The 20399-nt window shown below is 51.3% G+C and overlaps 1 protein-coding gene across 1 annotated transcript in view; it reads right to left on the reverse strand.

The window, feature by feature from the left end:
* The window catches only part of LOC123356399 (sodium channel protein type 4 subunit alpha-like), a 138285-nt gene that overhangs the window by 33979 nt on the left and 83907 nt on the right, over window positions 1-20399 (reverse strand). The window contains exon 15 of the mRNA XM_044999638.1: window positions 11739-12167. Coding sequence (XP_044855573.1) covers window positions 11739-12167 — 429 coding nt within the window. The remainder of the gene's footprint in view (window positions 1-11738; window positions 12168-20399) is intronic.

The raw sequence follows: 20399 nt of genomic DNA on the forward strand, positions 1-20399 counted from the left end.
TATGGTGACCGAACCCCAGTGGAGACGCAGCTATGGAAGAACACTTCCGGCTCCCTTCCTACCATCACTCGGGGAGGTGGAGGGGAAACCAGTGATGGAAAAACCCCTTCTATGCTACTGAGCCTTTAGGTCACATGTGGGTCATGTGAAGTCCAGCTTTTCTGTGCAATCACAAGGGCTAGAAACATACTTCTTTAAAAACGTGAAAGCAGAGACTCTCACCTAACCACCTGACTCCAGGAGCTGGCACTTTAAGACATAAAATATTATGGGACTCCTGATAAAAATTGTGACGGTTGGCAACACTGAGTGCTGGAGGCAGAATGCCTCTTGGCGTTCCCATGTGCACACTGCTACGTCCCTTGTAGAGGCGCGTATGCCCCTCTCCTGCTTGGCTGCTCAGCTCCGCTGCTCTGTCCCACCTCTGGGGCTCCGTGTCCGCCTAAAGCAGCCTCAGTGCGGGGTCTGCAGTTCTCCCCAGCCCTTACACAAGCCACAGAAGGTGGGACAGATGTTCCCTTGCTCCTGCCCTCTTCTGCTCTCCAGACCCTGCTCCCACAGATGCACTCGGCAGACTCTAGTGGCAGTGATGAAATCCATGATGCGTCTGCCCCTGAGAACGCCTGCAGGAGAAGCAGGTGTGCACCATGGGTGTGGGCACCATGGGTGTTGTGAACTGTCTCCAATCAATTTCTCCTGCTGTCACAAGTACTATTTGAAACAGGTCATGAAGAGCCGGCTGGGGGCAGGAACCTGGCACTGGGGTTGGGGTGGGGAGGCAGGAGCAGAGAAGCAGCCCAAGGCACCTGCTCGGTGTCCCAGGCACAGGGCCTGGCAGTGAGCACTGGTCTGACAAGAGAGAAAGGAGGAGCCAGCGGTTAAGGTGTCTGCCTGGGGCTAAATCCCTGCTCCACAACAGAGCCTGGGGCAGATCACTGAGACTCTGTGTACAATAACGGCCTGCCCCACCTGGCAGGGGGTGGGGGGGTAAAGGCATTAGAAGGCTGTGGGGTGCTAAGACCCCCTTGGCAAAGACGGGGCTGTAGACATACTGGGCACAGGGCCTGGGGAGAGCTTTCTGGAGGGTCCTGTGCAGTGGGTGTGAAGTGCTGCTCATTTCTGTGGTGGAGGCAGATTGAGTGCAGGTGGGAAGTTATTTCTGTGCATGACATTCCTCCCTTCCCCAACCAGCCACACCCGCAGCGGATTAAAGTCCACGTGCGCTAGGCAGGGGCCCTGGGCCTGGTGTCCCAGGATGGGGTCAGAATCTCAGTTTTCATTTCAAAGGAAAACTTGAACCTCAGCCCCAAGTGGAACTGCTCTGGGGACGGCTTCCTGAGTCTGCAGACAGCCTGAAGCAGTAGCTCTGAGAGGGGGGAACAGCCCTGTGCATCTCCATGGCGTGTTACACTCAGGCCCCCTGCTTATACCAGCCCAGTGTGTGTGTGTTTTGGGGGGAGGGAACCCACTGCCTCTCCACAATGGCCCTGCTGGGATAGTATCAGCAGGGCCTCATCCGCTTGGGTGGGTGAGGGCTGAGTCCTCCCTCCTCTGGGACAGCTCCCAGTCCGCCTGAGATCCGGGACACTGGGAATGGTGGGAGGTCTTGGCTGGCCCAAAGAGGAGTAGCGGTGAGACCCATGCTGGCCTATGGCTCTTCTCTGTGTGTGTTTGGGGTGAGACCGTCACTTTCCACCCCCGCCCCAAGCAAGGAAGAGACCATGAAGTGTGGGTGAGGGGCACAGAGCTTCTATCGGAGCTGCTGCCTCGTGCAGTGCCCCAGACTCCGCTCCACTCCCCCCCACACATTTGCCCATCCATCCTGCACATGGGGGGGTGGGGGGCCCTGTGTCTGTCAGGAAGCAGAGCCTGGGCTGGGATTTGCGGTGGCCCAGGGAGCAGCAGAGGAGACACTCTGGGGTGGTGTGTCTGGGGAGGGGCTAGGAGAAGCCACAGGGGGCATGGATCCTCCAGCACTGGTTGCAGAGTCCCTCGTAGGGACAGGCTCAGAGCGGCTCTGACAGAGCCAGGCCAGTGGGAAGGGATGTGTGGGGGCAATATGGGAAGTAGTGGGGATGGGAGGGCAGGGGCAGCACCAGGGGCATGGGCTGCAGGGACTCAGACTTCCCCAGCCCCAGAGTCACTCCCAAACCTACTGACTCCCACTGCACCTCCAGCCCCCCAGCCCCAGAGAGCTCCCCAAATCACAGAGACCCTAAGCCCCAGAGAGCCCCCAAACCTCACTGCTATTTCACCCCCAGAGAGACCTCCAAACCCACTGAATCTCACTGCACCTGTATCCCCAGAGACCCCCCAGCCCCACTGAATCTCACTGCACCTGTATCCCCAGAGACCCCCCAGCCCCACTGAATCTCACTGCACCTGTATCCCCAGAGACCCCCCAGCCCCACTGAATCTCACTGCACCTGTATCCCCAGAGACCCCCCAGCCCCACTGAATCTCACTGCAGCTGTATCCCCAGAGACCCCCCCCAGCCCCACTGAATCTCACTGCAGCTGTATCCCCGGAGACCCCCCCCCAGCCCCACTGAATCTCACTGCAGCTGTATCCCCAGAGACCCCCCAGCCCCACTGAATCTCACTGCAGCTGTATCCCCAGAGACCCCCCCAACCCCACTGAATCTCACTGTAGCTGTATCCCCAGAGACCCCCCCCAACCCCACTGAATCTCACTGCAGCTGTATCCCCAGAGACCCCCCCAACCCCACTGAATCTCACTGTAGCTGTATCCCCAGAGACCCCCCCAGCCCCACTGAATCTCACTGTAGCTGTATCCCCAGAGACCCCCCCAGCCCCACTGAATCTCACTGCAGCTGTATCCCCAGAGACCCCCCCAGCCCCACTGAATTTCACTGCACCTGTATCCCCAGAGACCCCCCAGCCCCACTGAATCTCACTGCACCCCCATTTCCACATCCCCCTCAACTCACAGGATGTATTTTATTGCAATGATTGGAATGAGGCCTGCAGCCTCTGTTAAAACACACATGTGCCAATGGCTTCCTGAGTGGAAGGTTGAAGGTGCTGATGTGATGTGACGTGTTTATCAAAGAACTTGTGAATTGTCTGTATCAAGTGTGTGAAAATGTAAATTGGCCGGGTTATGACGGACATTAAGCACTAGAGCCGGAGCAAGGGGGATAGTGATCCCCTGAAGAGGATTCCTTACAGAAATGGCCAGTGACTGCCACTGCCCAGCTCCTGTGGGCGGAACTTAGCCCCATCCTTTACCCTACTCCTGCCCCAGCTTGACATGTTCAAGGGGGGAGCAGCTCTGTGTGGCCCTTCCTGCCTCCATCCCCCCCAGGTTCATTCGCTTGGCATCAGACGCTGGAAGGAAACAAGCCCCAGCGTCCAGCCAGTTACAAGAGATTCCAATTCTCCAGGTGAAATCCTGGCCTCAGTGAAGTCAATGGCAAAGCTACCAGTGACTTCAGGGGGGGCTTCATCTCTGGGCCGGTGTCTGTAGGACTCTTGGCACGGCCCAAGCGTCTCAGAAAGGCTAGCAGGAATATGGGGATCTCCCTGCTGGGTATGGCGTGTGGCTGCCAATGACAGAATCACCCAGTGGAGCATCCCTCTTTCATGGGTCTCACACGTGCCAGGGACACGCGGCAACAGCTGCACACCTGGAGCATGTCATTGCCCAGAGACTCGCCTCCCAACTCTGCAGCAGCGAACAGTCGAGGAGCAGGCTGCAAGTGAGAGACTCAGAGGAAGCGTCTCTGGTATCTGCTCCTGGGGAGCTCTTTGCACCCAGCTCCTGGCTGTGCCTACAGGATCAGCACCATGTGTAGTGCTGGCTGCAGAAACTTCATCGGAACTACAGTCCATGCAGGGGCTGTGCAAGGATATTTTGCCCCCTAGGCGAAACTTCCAGCCACTGGACCAGTAAGTGCCAAGACTGATCCAAGGGCTTGTCTACACAGCACGTTACAGCCCAGGGTGTGAATCTACAGCACACCAGTTTGCTATGCAGTGATGTCCCACGTGGATATTGCTACATGGCAGTGAATGTCCCAGAAGCCGGAGCGGCTGCAGCAGTTGCCAGGGGACGTTACTGAGCAGCAAGCTGGTGTGCTGTCGATTCCGACCCTGGCTTGCTGCACTGGACCTTCCCGAGGAGCCAAGCCCCATGTGGGATGTGGATAATGCTACAGAGAAGCAACAACTGCACACAAACAAATGAGCACAGCCAAGGAACTGGACAGTGATTTCGAACGTGAGCTGAAATCAAACAAAACATTTTGCTCAACCTGAAGCAATTTTTTTCAGACATTTCAGAATTGCCAGTGAACTGGAAAATCCATGATTCACTCACCTGCACATCTCACAGCTCCGGCATAGCCAATGGAAGCCCTTCAGAGGTCTGATACAGGTGTGAAAATTCGATTGACCTAGCTATATTGCTCAGGGCTATGAATTGTGGTTAGGCTGACATTGGCATCCGATGAAGTGAGTTTTAGCCCACGAAAGCTTATGCTCAAATACATTTGTTAGTCTCTAAGGTGCCACAAGTACTCCTCATTCTTTATAACCACCACTGTAGATGCAGCTAGATGGGCAGAAGAATTCTTCTGTCAACCTAGCTACTGCCTCTCGGAGGTGGATTACCAACCCCTCCTGTCAACGTAGGAAGCAGCTGCACTGTGGCATGGCAGCACTGCAGCAGTGTCTCTGTAGTGTAGCCATACCCTGAGTCCAGGGCCGGCTCCAGACCCCAGCGCGCCAAGCAGGCGCGTGGGGCGGCATTTCGTGGCAGGGCGGCATTTGGCTCCGGCGGACCTTCCGCAGTCATGCCTGCGGGAGGTCCATCGGAGCCCCGGGACCAGCGGACCTGCCGCAGACATGACTGCGGAGGGTCCCCTCTTCCTGCGGCTCCGCTTGAGCTCCCGCAGGCATGACTGCGGCGGATGCGCTGGTCCCGTGGCTCGGACGGAGCTCCCGCAGGCACGCCTGCGGATGCTCTATCGGAGCCGCGGGACCACGGGACCGTCCGCAGGCACTTCTGCCCCGGCCACGGGACCGGAGAAGGGCAGTGCGGCGCGCTGCCCTGCTTGGGGCGGCGTAATTTCTAGAGCCACCCCTGCCTGAGTCTCCAGACTGCATATGTTGTAGCTGTTCACTGTCTTGACTGGCAAACCGCTCCATAACACTGATCAGTCCAGTAGCTTTTCTCCCTGCACTACAGATATGGTGGCCCAAATTCAGTGCTCCATGAAAGCAGTCCTTGTTATGATCTGACAGACTGGTATTTTTTGTTCAGCCAATCAAGTTTGTTTACATTTCCAGGAGATAATGCTGCCCACTTCTTGTTTACCATGTCACCTGAAAGTGAGAACAGGCATTCGCATGGCACTTTTGTAGACGATGTCACAAGATATTCACGTGCCAGATGCGCTAAAGATTCACATGTACCTTCATATTTCAACCATCATTCCAGAGGACATGCATCCATGCTGATGATGGGTTCTGCTCGATAACAATCCAAAGCAGTGCAAATCAATGCATGTTCATTTTCATCATCTGAGTCAGATGGCACCAGCAGAGGGTTGATTTTCTTATTTGGTGGTTTGGGTTCTGTAGTTTTTGCATCAGAGTGTTGCTCGTTTAAGACTTTTGAAAGCGTGCTCCACATCTCGTCCCTCTCAGTTTTTGGAAGGCACTTCAGATTCTTAAACCTTGGTTCAAGTGCTGTAGCTATCTTTAGAAATCTCACATTGGTACCTTCCTTGTGTTTTGTCAAATCTGCCATGGAAGTGTTCTTACAACGAACAACATGTCTTGGGTCATCATCCGAGACTGCTATAAAATGAAATATATGGCAGAATACAGGTAAAACAGCAGGAGACATACAATTCTCCCCCAAGGACTTGAGTCACAAATTTAATTGATGCATTATTTTTTAACGAGCATCATCAGCATGGAAGCATATCCTCTGGAATGGTGGTTGAAGCATAAAGGGGCATACGAATGTTTAGCATATTTGGTATGTAAATACCTTGCAATACTGGCTATAAAAGTGCCATGTGAACGCCTGTTCTCACTTTCAAGTGACATTGTGAATAAGAGGCGGGCAGCATTATCTCCCATAAATGTAAACAAATTCATTTGTCTTAGTGATTGGCAGAACAAGAAGAAGAACTGAGTGGACTTTTAGGCTCTAAAGTTTTACATTGTTTTGTTTTTGAGTGCAGTTATGTAACAAAAAAAATCTACATTTGTAAGTTGCACTTTCACGATAAAGAGATTGCACTACAGTACTTGTATGAGGTGAATTGAAAAATATCATTTCTTTTGTTTATCATGTTTACAGTGAAAATATTTGTAATCAGTAATAATAATATAAAGTGAGCACTGTACACTTTGTATTCTGTGTTTTAACTGAAATCAATAGTTTTGAAAATGTAGAAAAACATCCAACAATATTTAATACATTTCAGTTGTAGTCTATTGTTTAACAGTGTGATTAAAACTGCGATGAATTGTGATTAATTATTTTAATCACAATTAATTTTTTGAGTGAATTGCATGAGTTAACTGTGATTAATCAACAGCCCTAATAATTTCCCCTGGGCTTGTTTATTAGACTCATTTTCATGCAGGCTCAAATCTTATAGGGTTTTTTCCTTTCGTGTCTCTCCATTGTTATATTACTGCAGCCCACGTGATTCCCAACGTCTTACTCGCTGTCAGTGCCTTCTACGGCATTAGCCAGCAACACAGACATCAGAAACCTTGTGAGTTTTAGCTCTAAGATGCTTCGTCTCAGGCCCCCGCTGCCCCCATGCCATGGGAGCCTGGCTGCAGCTGATCCTTTCTAAGGTATTAACAGTGGATCCAATTTTAGTGGCGTCAGCAAATTTCATCACCTTCCCCCAAGTCATTTATAATCGAATTGGAAAGCTACAGCCCTGGCACTGACTCTGTGGCTGCCCACTGGTATCTGCTGATATCAACAACGACCTGATGTCCTTTCAACCAGGTAGTTTTGGGGTTTATATCCCTGTACTCCACAGCAGCAGGGGTTCTCTGTGTATTAGTTAAATCACACTGTTTACAGGGTGCCATAAGTATTAACATGAGGAACAAATATTTAATAACAGGCTCTTCAGTCTAGCAGAGGAAGGTCTAACACGACCGCATGGCTGAAAGTTGAGGCTAGACAGATTCAGACTGGAGATAAAGTGTATGTTTTTAACAGGGAGGGTAATTAACCATTGGAGCTATTTACCAAGGGTCATGGTGGATTCTCCATCACTGACAATATTTAAATCAAGATGGGACGTTTTTACTAAAAGACCTTCTCTAGTTCAAAGAACAGTTATTTCAGGGAAGTTCTCCAGCTGTGTCGTACAGGAGGCCAGACTGTATAATCACCATGGCCCCTTCTATGAATTTCCATTTGTAACTCATCTCCTCAGCAAGTCCCACTGGGCTGCAGTTCATAAGAGATCCAGAGTCTGACTTGGGCGATGGGGGTTCCTGGGTTTGTGTGAGCCAGGAGCTCACATAGGAAAAAGGTTTGAAGTCTAAGAGGGTGTAAGTGTCAAGGAGTCCAGGAGGAATGACCCAGCATGTGAAAGGGGCCCAGAAGGGATTAGGATGAGAAGTGATGGGGAAAGGAAAGAAGGGAACATGTGGATCATCCCCAAGGGGTGGAAGCCCCCCGTACTGCAACATTAAAAAGAAGCCGGCACGAAGCCAGGGGGAACTGACTGTGCCCTTGGTTCTCACAGCTCCTGTAGGAGCCATGTTGCCAGGGGGTCCATGCAGCCCCACATCGCAGAGAGGCGAGTAGCACAAAGGGCTGGGGAGGGCAGGGCAAGAAATTGTTGGAGGCTGGATGAGCACTGAATGAGGCAGGGTCTAGTGGAAAAACCAGTCTGTGATCATGTAATTAACGAGTGTCTCATGGTGTCTTCACACAAGAGGGATGAATGAAAGTAGCACAAGCAGCCTTAATTCTGCCATTTACTAATTTCTGAGAGCTTGACACTGCAACCTGAATTGCATTGTTAACATAGGGTGTTTGTGTTTTAATGTCATTTCCTACGTTTTTAAAAAAGTCAATGGAATAAACAGAAATTCCACCATGCAGAACCAGGCTGTCGCCAGTACAAGTAGCCATCCAGCACTCAAGCTAATGGGCTGACCGGTAGCAGCAGGCGGCTTGCAGGGGGATGAGACACATGCTTTGTCAGTGGGTTTCACAACTACTGGCTGACACCAGAGGACTGTTGGGACTCAGGAATGTTGGGTTTGAGTCCAGGTTCTGGAGAGGAGTGCGCTCTAGTGGTTACAGACCTTTCCACCCTTGCTCCCTGCCCTTGCCTCCTCATCTGCTCCTAGTCCTGCTCCTAGCCCCCATTCCTTATCCCTCTGCCTTAAAGAAAAGCGACTTCTTCCTTCACCTCCATGATGCCGAGGCACCAGCTGGAGCAGTAACTTGAAGAGCACTGAGAGATGGTCTGCCTTCCTTCTCTCAGTTTCAGTGGATCAGCAGCTTCCAGCAGCCTGGAGGATCAATTGCACATAAAGTCCTGCTAAGCCCCTGCAGCTCTAGAATGGAGCATGGTCAGTCACTTGGGGGTGGGGGGTGGCACATGTGCAGTTAGGGTGACCAGATGTCCCAATTTTAGTGCAATCCCGTTCATACCAAGGAGGCGTGGGGGCTGGAGCATGCTCAATGTGGACGGAATATTTAGAAAATGTAGCTGCCAAACTCTAAGAAACCATTGGTGAATATGTGCTTACTGTATTTGCCAGGGGCTTATCATTTGGCTGATTTTCATCGGGATGGCAAAAGGTACCTCACTGACCTTAGGGCAACTTCCCTGACCAAATTTCAAGTCCTTGCTTCAAAGCACAGGGGCCCTGGACCTTCTCAATGAAACAGTTGTAAGGATTTTTTAACATGGACAAACCAATCTATTAGTCCCTAATCTTATTCTTGGAAATGGCTGAACAGTTTTTTGCTGAACTGTTCCAGAATAACTCCTCCTGAGGCATATGACCAGCATGGAAAACTTTAGCCAGAAAGGTCACATTTTGGAGCAGTTAGAAGCAACTGAAAATAGGGTCTTACGGAGAGTGTCAAGCAACTTCAACTGTAGGTGGCACTACCAACTTCTCTTCTAATGAGAGTCATGTGGCCAAATCCCAGTTCATTGCCTATCACATGGACAACTTCTCCCTTGGTGTTTTAGGGCTGAGAAAAGAGGAAATTATCCCTATGAACAGCAATTGGGGGAAAAATAAGGCCAAAAGTTTTGAGTCTGGTGCTTAAAGTTAAGCACCTAAAGAAGTGGCCAGGTTCTCAGAGGAGGAGCCCCAGCAGTGGCCACTGACTCCAACGAGGCCAAGAGTGGAAGGTGGTGAGTAAAAGCCACAGTCAGTGAGCTCTCTTCCTTGTCACATCCCACGGAGCCATCCAGAGGCAGCATTGCCTTTGTGGTGAATGGAGTTAAGAGGTAGATGGGTACGGAGGAGTGTGCCCCTAGAGAGGACAATAGCTGAGAGCTGTCATATCCCAGCAGTTCTCTGCTGCTGCTGCTGTAGAGTGTGCAACCTCTACAGGACATTTTTTTCCACCTGATTGTACCTAAAAAGGGGAACGACCTGCTAAACTGGCCCCATCCCAAAACAGGATGTCGGGATAAACCTTCCTTCCACTCACCACTGTCTCTCATCCTTCCGACTTCTACTGCCGTGGGTTTGACCCAAGTACCAGTGGACTCCCAGTTGCAGACACACTGGCATAAACAGATGATCTAATCAGACATGCAGAATACTGTTCAATTGTATTGCTATGTTCCTATGCTGCACTCATCCCTGCGGGATCTGGGATCATGCAACACTAGAGCCGTGGCTTTCATAGCTCAGCTCATTTTCCCACAGGGAGATGGAACAAATGAAAGAAGAAGGAGACAACAAGGGAGCAGATGTTTCCATGTGGTTTTAGTTCAGGACTTTAACCACTGCAGAGACATATCCTCTCTGCTCCAATCCCCACCCCAGACAGTAGAACTGGAGGCAGCCAGCTGTTACCATCACAAAGAATGTTCCTTTGGCCAGAAATGGCTCATACTCAGGGCTGCACAGCGCTGTCAGTTAGAGGTGAGATTTTTTGCTGATATGATTGTGCTGGTAAAAGCTCTCTTGTAGATGCAGTTATCCGGGGATAATGGTGCTTATACCAGGATAGCTTAGGACAGATCAATACTACACAGTTTTGGTGTCATAGCTATGTTGGTTAGAAGTGTGAAAAAATCACCCCCAACAGACAGGGCAAACCCCCACATTTAGATGCAACTTACCCCTACAAAGCAGAGTTGTTTGCCAGTGCAGTGCCTGGCATTCAGGGGAGAGGTTTAACTAGATCCACGGTTAGAGCTCAACTGACAACGCCACTGTCGAGCAGACTAGCCCCCACTCCAGTTCCTCAGCTTCCATCCATACCCCGGCCTGAGCACTTCTACACCAGTATCACGGCATCTACACGAGAGGTGGGGCTTTGCTGCTTTCTCTAGGCTGGTATAGTTAAAGCAGCAACATTTGTAAGTGTAGCCGAGGCCACAGATTCACATACCAAGTGACTTTGATAGAGAGAGTTTCAGCCAAATGGTGACTAGCCATTGTTGAGTATACCAGTGGGACAAAGGTCCTGGCCAAATGCTCCTCTTCCATCTGCTTATCTGAGTGGAGGAGGGGGCCCAGTTGGGGGCTGGCGAGTGCGGGGGAGGCAGGGCGGGTGCACGGATGTTTCGCGCCCTAGGCAAAACTCCCTCCTTGCACACACACCCCGAGCCCTGTGGCAGCTCTCGGCCCCCCCTCAGCCCTAAGGCACCCCACCTGCGGCAGATCACTCCCCCCTCCACCCTGAGGCACACCCCCCCATGGCAGCTCCCCCCCTCCGCCCTGAGGAGCCCCCCTGCGGCAGCTCCCCCCAGCCCGGGGAGCCGTGTGGCAGCTCCCCGCCCCAGCTCACCTCTGCTCCACCTCCTCCCCGAGCACGCCGTCGCCGCTCCACTTCTCCCGCCTCCCAGGCTTTTGGCGCCAATCAGCCGTTTGGCGCCGCAAGCCTGGGAGGGAGAGAAGCAGAGCGGGGTGGGGTGCTCAGGGGAGGAGGTGGAGCAGAGGTGAGCTGGAGCGGGGAGCGGTTCCCCTGCGTGCCGCGCCCCCCCTTGCTTGCTGCAGGCAACCCTCCCCGCGCCCCCCTGCCCCAGGTCCCTCCACCTAAATGACAACGACGACCGGGGCGGCCGAAGATCCAGCCGCCGCGGTCGCCACCGAAGGACCCGAAATGCCGCCCCCCAAATGCTAGTGCCAGTCGCCTAATGGGTTGCACCAGCCCTGGGGGAGGTTTGCTTTGAAGTCTGCAGCATGATTCCTCCCTCCCCCACCTCCCCATGGTTGCCACTTTATGCTCAAAATGCAGGAAGAGTGAAGAGTTGCCTGGGGCAACTGCAATGATCTAGCAAACCTAGTGCATCTGCCCCATTGTCTGCAGCACAGACCAGCCGATTCCACTGACATCCCAGGTTGGGCAGCTAAATGTGCCTGCAATTCCCACCGGGCTTGTCGCTGCAGCCCCAGAAACCAGTCCTGTGACATGCAATGCAAATCCCACCCCAGTCCCCTCTCTGCCTTGAATGGGAGTGCTGGCCCATTACCATTCATGAGGTGGCTGGCTACAGCAAAGACTGATATGCCTACCTTGGTGTCTTCTGTGTCTGACTGAGTGCTCGTTTCTTCATCGTAGAGGTCGGACTCCTCAGAGGCAATTGGCACTTGGACAGTCAGGCTGGGGTTGTTAATGAAATTCATGTGGTCCAGCTCATCCACAAACAACTGCTCTTTCCCAGACACTCCATCTATATACTCCGACTTGGAATCCTGGCCTGAATCCATGTGGTTCAGCACATAGTTGTCTTTCTTATTGTCCTCTTCTTCCTCGGCTGGCTCTCTCTTCTCCTTCCACCGCAAGTGAAGTAGCATGAGGACAGTTCTCTTTACAAAGTCAATCGCCCTGGTGATCCTGCCAATAGCAATCTGCAAATTGTTCATCTCGCCATCATCCTCAGAAGCCGCAAGGCTATCGGCGCTGAAGGAGCTCAGCAGCAAAGCTAAGAAAAGGTTCAGGACCTGGAGGGAGCAAAAGCAAACACCAGGTTGAGTGTCAGACATGAGCACAGTCCTAGGATCTAGGTCAGGCGGGGATCTCAATATTTGCTATGGGGTGGACCACGCCTTACTAAGACAAAATCTCATCTGGACACCACCCTCCCGTTTGTGACTGTGTGTACCTGACCCTCCCATCCCTCTGACAGCAATTGCTTCCCTCTGGAGGAGTCGCAGGAGGAAAGTGCGGATCCATTTGTAAGGGAAGGTCTTCACTGCTTGGTTGACCCAGGTGATCAACACCCAGGTCTGAGCACCCGGTGAGCCTTGCCCAGGAGTGAGCGTCTCTGCTGCAAAGTGAGGTGCCTTTCCTTGGCTGAGGCACCCTGGAGTCTTTCCCATGCAGGTGTGCTCATTGTGGGAGAACTTGTCCATCCTGGGGGAGGGGGGAATTGTGAGAAGATAGCGCACTGGTTTCCCCTGTGTCCTCACCGCAAAGCGGGTGGGTTCCAGCTTGAGTTAAAGCAGAGCCCAGGTTAACTGCGCTGTGCAGATATAGCTTCAGTGTCTTTAATGCAACACAGTGTGGTGTTGCTTCTGTAAAAAGGTCTGTCACCCCATTGCCTCCTGGTGTTCTGTGCTGCTATTTCGTCTCCATCCCCGTCTTTTCTGCCCCCAATATCCTCTGCCTGGTCTGTTCCCAGAGCTGGCCCACTAGGCTTGGTGCCCTTCTTCCCATATTCCCCTGGAGATGCTGCCCAGCTGCCTCATCCCTTCCTCCCCTGCTGGTGGCCCCCTTTTCTCCATCTCAGTTCCATCTGCCCTTCCAGCCCCACAGGCTCTTCTCTGCAGTGAAGAGCCTGGAGAGCTGTAGAAGCAACTGGAGATGAAGGGAGAAGAACCAGCCCCATGTGACCAGACAGCTCTCCACAGACCACTGGCTCCATGTGTAACACCAACAGACCCCGGTCATCATTGGGCAGGACTGAACTGGGGGCCCCTGGAGCTTAGTGCATGAGCCTCTACAGCATGAGCTAAAAGGCAACTGCCTCTTAGCTAAGGCTGCAGAGCAAACTCATTAATCTCTCTAAGTCAGGGGTCCCCAACGCGGTGCCCGCGGGCGCCATAGCACCCACAGGGGCATCTTAATGCGCCTGCGTCCTGGCCCCCGGGAGAGCACTTGCCGAAATGCTGCAGCGGCATTTCGGCGGGGATGCCTCTCGATGATGACGCTTGTCGCCGACAAGTGACATCATCGAGAGGCGTCCCCACCGAATTTCAGCAGCGACGCCTCTCGATGATGCCGCTTGCCATCGACAAGTGATGTCATAGAGAGGCGTTGCTCCCGAATTTCGGTGGGGACGCCTCTCGATGACGTCTCTTGTCGACGGCAAGTGACATCATCGAGAGGTGTCGCCGCCGAAATGCCGCATTTCGAAATTCGGCGGCATTTCGGCAGTTGCTCCACCGCTGCAGTGGTCCTTCAGCTGGCACCCGCCAGCCAAAAAGTTTGGGGACCACTGCTCTAAGTGATCTTGGTGCCACCAGATGGGATAGAACACCACACCCAGGAGATGTGTGGGTTACACTGGCACCACACTTTGGCTCCCTCCTTAGCCAGCAGAAGTAACATAGGCCCTGAGTCAACCAGGCACCTAAGCATGTGTCTGACATTCAGTATGTGAATGGTTCGCTACTTTACTAGAACTATTCACAGAGTTGTAGCAGGGTCACCAACTCTCAAGATTTTATTGTGATTCTTATGGTATTTGGTGGTTTTTTTGTAAATCCCCAGCTCCTGGATTACGTGATTACATGGGAATCTTGGTTTTTATTTCAATGAAAGTGAGCTTCTAGCCCTCATAGCTACAGAGAAAAGCTTCAAAATGTGGCCTGGGTGCCTCCACTGAGCATTTTTCACCCCATCAATGAGGACTAACAACTTACTTTTCATTTTTTGTTTGCAATGTTGTTGTAGCTGTGTTGGCCCCAGGATATGAGAGAGACAAGTTGGGCCAGGCAATACCTCTTATTGGACCAGCTTCTGTTGGTGAAAGAGACAAGCTTTTGAGCTGCACAGAGCTCTTTGCTGTCTCTTTCATCAACAGAAGTTGATCCAATTAAAGATATTACAGCACTCACCTTGTATCTCTTTTAATTTTTTGTAATACAAGCTGAGATTCTTGTGGACTCACGTGACTCCAGAAGCTGGAGCTTACAAAACCAAACCAATAGCGTGAGACTCGTGATAACTCAACTCGGGAGAGTTGGTAATGCTGCAGTGCTCAAGGACCGTCCTTAGTCATCCATGGGAGACTGAAAGTGTGAGAGTTTTCAAAACAGGCGAGTGTTGCATGAACCTTTTGGTGCAAAGAGGCTTTTCTTTGCACTGGGCACAGAACCATCCAATTCATGCATTCATCTGTTTCTTTATGGATCTGCACTACTATCAACCCCTAGCATCCAAAAGTCCTGAGTTAACCTAATGGGAGCACACTCCCTGACTTCCCAGCATCCCTGTCTTGACTCATCCCCTTGGGTGGAGCTTTGGGGGCAGAGGAGCTGTGCCTCAGGCCCTAATCTACTGGTGATTGCTCCCCTTTGCACTGTGCAGTAGTGAAGAGCGCACGGACCCGCTCAAAGGATGCCCTGCCTCAGTCCCATAGTGCACTGCCTGCATTCCCACCATTATCTTTGCTGCAGAGGAGGCCCCATTGCACAAAGAGCTAATTGGTCCAGCCACAGCTCTTGCACCAGTATCGTGCATGGGGCCGAATCCAGTGACTCTGCCCCTCCCCAGCCTCGCTGCGCAATGGGAGCCGCTGGTACTTTACAGGGGACAGCAGCATCGCCCAGAACGTGAAATGCATTTGCTGTGAAAAACTGACCCCTCCAGCCCAGCCCCCACAGCTGTTGATATTTGTGCCTCCCGGTGCCAGGAGCACATTTGAGAAGGGAATTAGCTGCTATTCAAGGTCACTGCTGTTTTCACATGGCTCATGCCATATGACTCAAACAGAGTCTTTAAATAAATCCCTGGGACCACACCAGTTTAATACTCACGTTAAGTACCAATTACAGCTAATCATTTCTGTTGCCGTTGTCTCCGGAGTGTTTCGGCAGGAGTTGATTACCTTGTCACCCGAGTGACTTCCTCCCTTCCCCCCTTTATTAATGCCAAAGGAAATGCCCAAAGTGTCATTACTAGTAAAGGGCAACCGGCCATGGCATTATCTGGGGGGAGGGCTCCATAAATATACATTACTGTAGCCAGAATGCTTAGGCCATCACCTGGTTTATGCTCCAGGAAACTGAAACACAGCACTGGTCTGGTCTCCCTGCGCACAGAGGAGGCAAAGCAGCTGGACCCAGTCGGGGGCATGGAAGCGGGCCCAGGCTGCTCCCCTTTACCTGGGACTCTGCAGAAGTGTCTGCTGGAGCTCTGTGGGCTGGCGTTGTCCTTAAGCGCGGAGCAGCCACCCTCTGAGGTTTGGTCTCCCACAGGCAATCGGGTGGGTTGCTAGTGGGGCTTAGGGTAATCAGATGTCCCAATTTTATAGGGACAGTCCCAATTTGGGGGCTTTTTCTCATCCTCATCCCACTTTTTTACACTTGCTATTTGGTCACCTTATGGGGCTTCAGAGTGAGCACTCTGCAACCCTGGGGCAGGGGCACCGTGCCCCTCTCCATGCAGTAATAAGTCACAAACTCAGTGAATCGAAATTCAGGATTCAGGAAAATTCAGGAAAAGCCATGACATTGCAGCCCCTCCCCTGCCTCCAGCACTGCCCTCTGCAGTGTCAGCACCCAGGCCTGATGGCGCTCGTTATGCATCTCACACCCTGTCTCGCACTGATCCGCCGCCAGCTCTGGGGCTGTGCCTGGCATGGAACCTGAGCTGTGACTTTCCATCCTCGAGGTGAGCTCAGCCACACTGAGAGAGCCGAGAGCTGCCTAGCCCCACTGACCTCCAGGGCCTTCTTCCCTCTTGTACCAGGGCTGAATTTGGCCCCTGAGGAGCCGTGGAGGCCCCAGGATGGCAGGAACATGCCCACAAGGTGTCGTGATGCAGAAGGAGATGCAGTCAGCTCTCCCCTAGAGAGTTTTCAAAGTGAATTCCAACAGGCTTACACAACTCTGAGAAGTAAAAGAAGCAATTAGACAAGCCACTAGGATGCCTGCTGCTGCCGCCTTGCTCCTTTGGAGGAGAGAACAGCACCCATGCAGCCAGGAAAATAACTTTCAAAGCCAGCGGGTAGAAGGGGACCAAGGTTAGAAAGGATTTCACACTTCCCTGGAATGTGCAATTCAGGAGTGGTATCAGGGCAGCGAGCAGCTCGGTCATCGAGGGAGGTAAACAGGGGGGCGGAGGAGATGCAGCCTCTGGCTGCACGGCTCCCGTGTGGAAATCCAACAGAAGGGGGTGCTGCGGAGAGGAGGAGAATGAGGGGAAATACAGGGCGTATTGGGGAGGTGTCAGGATTTGTCATGTGGCTGAGTGTAGGGAGGAGAGCAGGTGACATTTCTGTTCTAATTGTTTTTTACCAAAAAATGCAATTTTAGGTCGAATTCAGTGACTAGTTTCAGCCAAAACAAAATGGAAAAACCTGTAAATGTCCAAACAAAACATTTCAACATGTCACTTCGGAAAGCCGTTTCGTTTCAGTGCTGACCTACATTTCGTTTAAAAGACATCGCAAAGATTTCAAATCCTTTGAAAATTAAATGAAATGGTTCATTTGACCCCAGAGTAAATCATTTGGGGGTTTTGTTTCAGCCTGAAAAACCAAAAATGTATCATTTTGGTTTGATCCAGAACAAAAAGAACCATTTCAGTTCACCCAGTGAGCGAGAAAAGCTGGAACTCGCCCAGCTCAAGAGCGGAGGTTTCATTGCAGAACTGGCACAGAAGGACCTGCTCATTGCAAAGGTATCTAGTGCCTCAGGGGGGATGGTGATGCTGTATGGAATATGGGCGACCATTTATAATTTATCAATACCAAATTTCAATGACTCTTATATCAGATATGCCACATAAGGTAACCGTGGAAAAGGTATGATTTCCTAAACATGATAAGCTTGTTTATATGTAAGAGAGCAGTATGATTGCTCAGAGCTCCAGTATGAAACTGGAGAAAAGCCTGTTGAGAGTCTTTGGGTTAAGTTTAGAAGTGAGAGCAACAAGGGTGATGTTGTGGTGGGCATCTGCTATAGACCACCGGACCAGGAGGATGAGATAGATGAGGCTTTCTTCGAACAACTGACAGAAGTTTCCAGATCACAGGCCCTGGTTCTCATGGGGGACTTCAATCACCCTGACATCTGCTGGGAGAGCAATACAGCAGTGCATAGACAATCGAGGGAGCTTTTGGAGAGTGTTGGGGACAATTTCCTGGTGCAAATGCTGGAGGAACCAACTAGGGCCGTGCTCCTCTTGACCTGCTGCTCACAAACAGGGAAGAATTGGTAGGTGAAGTAGAAGTGGGTGGCAACCCGGGCAGCAGTGACCATGAGGTGGTCGAGTTCAGGATCCTGACACAAGGAAGAAAGGAGAGCAGCAGAATATGGACTTCAGAAAGCAGACTTTGGCTCCCTCAGGGATAGGGTGACCAAACAGCACGTGTGAAAAATCAGGATAGGGATGGGGGGTAATAGAAGCCTATATAAGAAAAAGACCCAAAAATCGAAATTGTCCCTATAAACTCGGGACATCTGGTCACCCTACTCAGGGAACTGATGGGCAGGAACCCATGGGAGGCTAATATGAGGGGGAAAGGAGTCCAGGAGAACTGGCTGTATTTTGAAGAAGCCTTATTGAGGGAACAGGAACAAAGCATCCCAATGTGCAGGAAGAATAGCAAATATGGCAGGCGACCAGCTTGGCTTAACAGTGAAATCTTCAGTGAGCCTAAACACAAAAAGGAAGCTTACAAGAAGTGGAAACTTGGACACATGACTAGGGAGGAGGATAAAAATATTGCTCAGGCTGCAGGGGTGTAGTCAGGAAGGCCAAAGCACAACTGGAGTTGCAGCTAGCAAGGGATGTGAAGGGTAACGAGAAGGGTTTCTACAGGTATGTTAGCAACAAGAAGGTGGTCAAGGAAAGTGTGGGACCCTTACTGAATGGGTGACAGGTGATGTGGAAAAGCTGACGTACTCAATGCTTTTTTTTGCCTCGGTCTTCACAGACAAGGTCAGCTCCCAGACTGCGGCACTGGGCAGCACAGTATGGGGAGGAGGTGAGCAGCCCTCAGTGGTGAAAGAACAGGTTAAGGACTATTTAGAAAAGCTGGACATGCTCAAGTCCATGGGTCCAAATCTAATGCATCCGAGGGTGCTGAGGGAGTTGGCTGATGTGATTGCAGAGTCCTTTACCATTATCTCTGAAAACTCGTGGCAATTGGGGGAGGTCCTGGATGCCTGAAAAAAGCAAATATAGTGTCCATCCTTAAAAAAAGGAAGGAGGAGAATCCAGGGAAATACAGGCCAGTCAGCCTCACCTCAGTCCCTGGAAATATCATGGAGCAGGTCCTCAAGGAATCCATTTTGAAGCACTTGGAGAAGAGGAAGGTGATCAGGAACAGTCACCATGGATTCACCAAGGTCAGGTCATGCCTGACCAACCTGACAGCCTTCTTTGATGAGATAACTGGCTCTGTGGATGAGGGGAAAGCAGTGGACGTGTTATTTCTTGGCTTTAGCAAAGCTTTTGTTATGGTCTCCTGAGGAGGCGGGAGGCAGGGCATTCCCTGGGCTGTGGAATCCACTGCTGCTCCTGAGCAGCTGAGCCAGAGTCCAGCCCCCAAGGGGTGATGCCCCAAACTCCTGCCCTTAGATTCCAAAGCCAGAAGGGACTCTTGTGATCACCCTGTATAGCCCACACCAGGGGACTGCTCCAGAATACATTCCTGGAGCAGATCTTCTCGAAAAGCATCCAGTCTTGAGATTGCCATGCCCTTTCGCCCACAAGCCAATGCTGCAACATGGCCCCAGTTAAGTGCTGCTAGAAATAAACAGCCTGGAGCACAGGGCAGGAGTTAGGTGGTGTGGTCCAGTGGGGTGGGCGTGGGATGGAGGCCTAAGCTCTAGTCCTGGTTCTTTCTGTGGGACGTTGGCAAGTCCTGTCTCCCTGCGCCTTAGCTTTCCGTATCTTAGCTCTTCAAAGTAGGGACTGCGTTTGTACAGCAGCTAGCGCAATGGGCCTAAACCTCAGCTGGCGCCTGTATGGGCTTGTCATAGGTTTGTTCCCCACTTTGAACTTTAGCGTCCAAAAGGTGGGGACCAAACCTATGACATGGTTGACAGCAGTTGGGATTTTTTAAGAACCAAAAGCCAGTGAGATATTTTTCTCTAGCTGTTTGGAAAAGCAGCCTGAGGGCAGAGGTGTTAAGTTTTCTAACAAGGCTTTGTTAGAAGGGGATTCCAGCTGGGCTTAGCTGAAGGGTAATTACCGTTTGCAAAAGACAAGTCACAAACCAGTTTTTCTGGTCTCTTCTCAGTCAGAGAAGTCCAGTTAAAAGCTGTGAGTCAGCAAACACCAGCAAAGGACATTTGCAAGTGAAGTGTTTTTTCTAATTCATTCGGGCATAGAAAGGTTAGGAAATCTCTGTAACAAGCAGCCCTGAGCTGAAGCATCCCAGTTCAATGAACTGCAGAGGGGTGTGGCCAGCACCAGAAAGCAGAAAAAATGAGTGCCAAGGAAACATCTAAACAGGAGCTGATAAGGCTGGAGGCAAAACAAAAAGAAATGGAGTTAAAAGAAAAGGAGCTGGATATAAAACTAAAGGAGATGGAGATAAACCAAAAGGAGATGGAGATGAAAGAAAAAGAGAGAGAGGCTGACCGCAGGAGAGAGATGGAGAAGCAGGAGGCTGACCACAGGAGAGAGATGAAGAGGCAACAAAAACAGCTAGAAATGAAAGAAAAAGAGTTGGAGCTCCAGAGGGAGGCCAACCAGGAGGCTCTGGAATTAGAAAAGGCTAAACCAGATGTTCCAGCTAATCCTAACAACCCTTCTCCAGGTACTGTTTCCCATCCCAGGAAATTTCCCACCTACAAGGCAGGTGATGACACCGAGGCCTTCTTAGAAAATTTTGAAAGGACCTGCCATGGGTACAACATCCCTACAGACCAGTACATGATAGAGCTGAGGCCACAGCTCAGTGGACCCTTAGCAGAGGTGGCGGCTGAAATGCCTAAGGAAAACATGAATGATTATAAACTGTTTCAAACAAAGGCCAGAATCAGAATGGGGCT

Source organism: Mauremys mutica, chromosome 25 (genome assembly GCF_020497125.1).
Source record: "Mauremys mutica isolate MM-2020 ecotype Southern chromosome 25, ASM2049712v1, whole genome shotgun sequence".
NCBI classification, from domain to species: Eukaryota; Metazoa; Chordata; order Testudines; family Geoemydidae; genus Mauremys; species Mauremys mutica.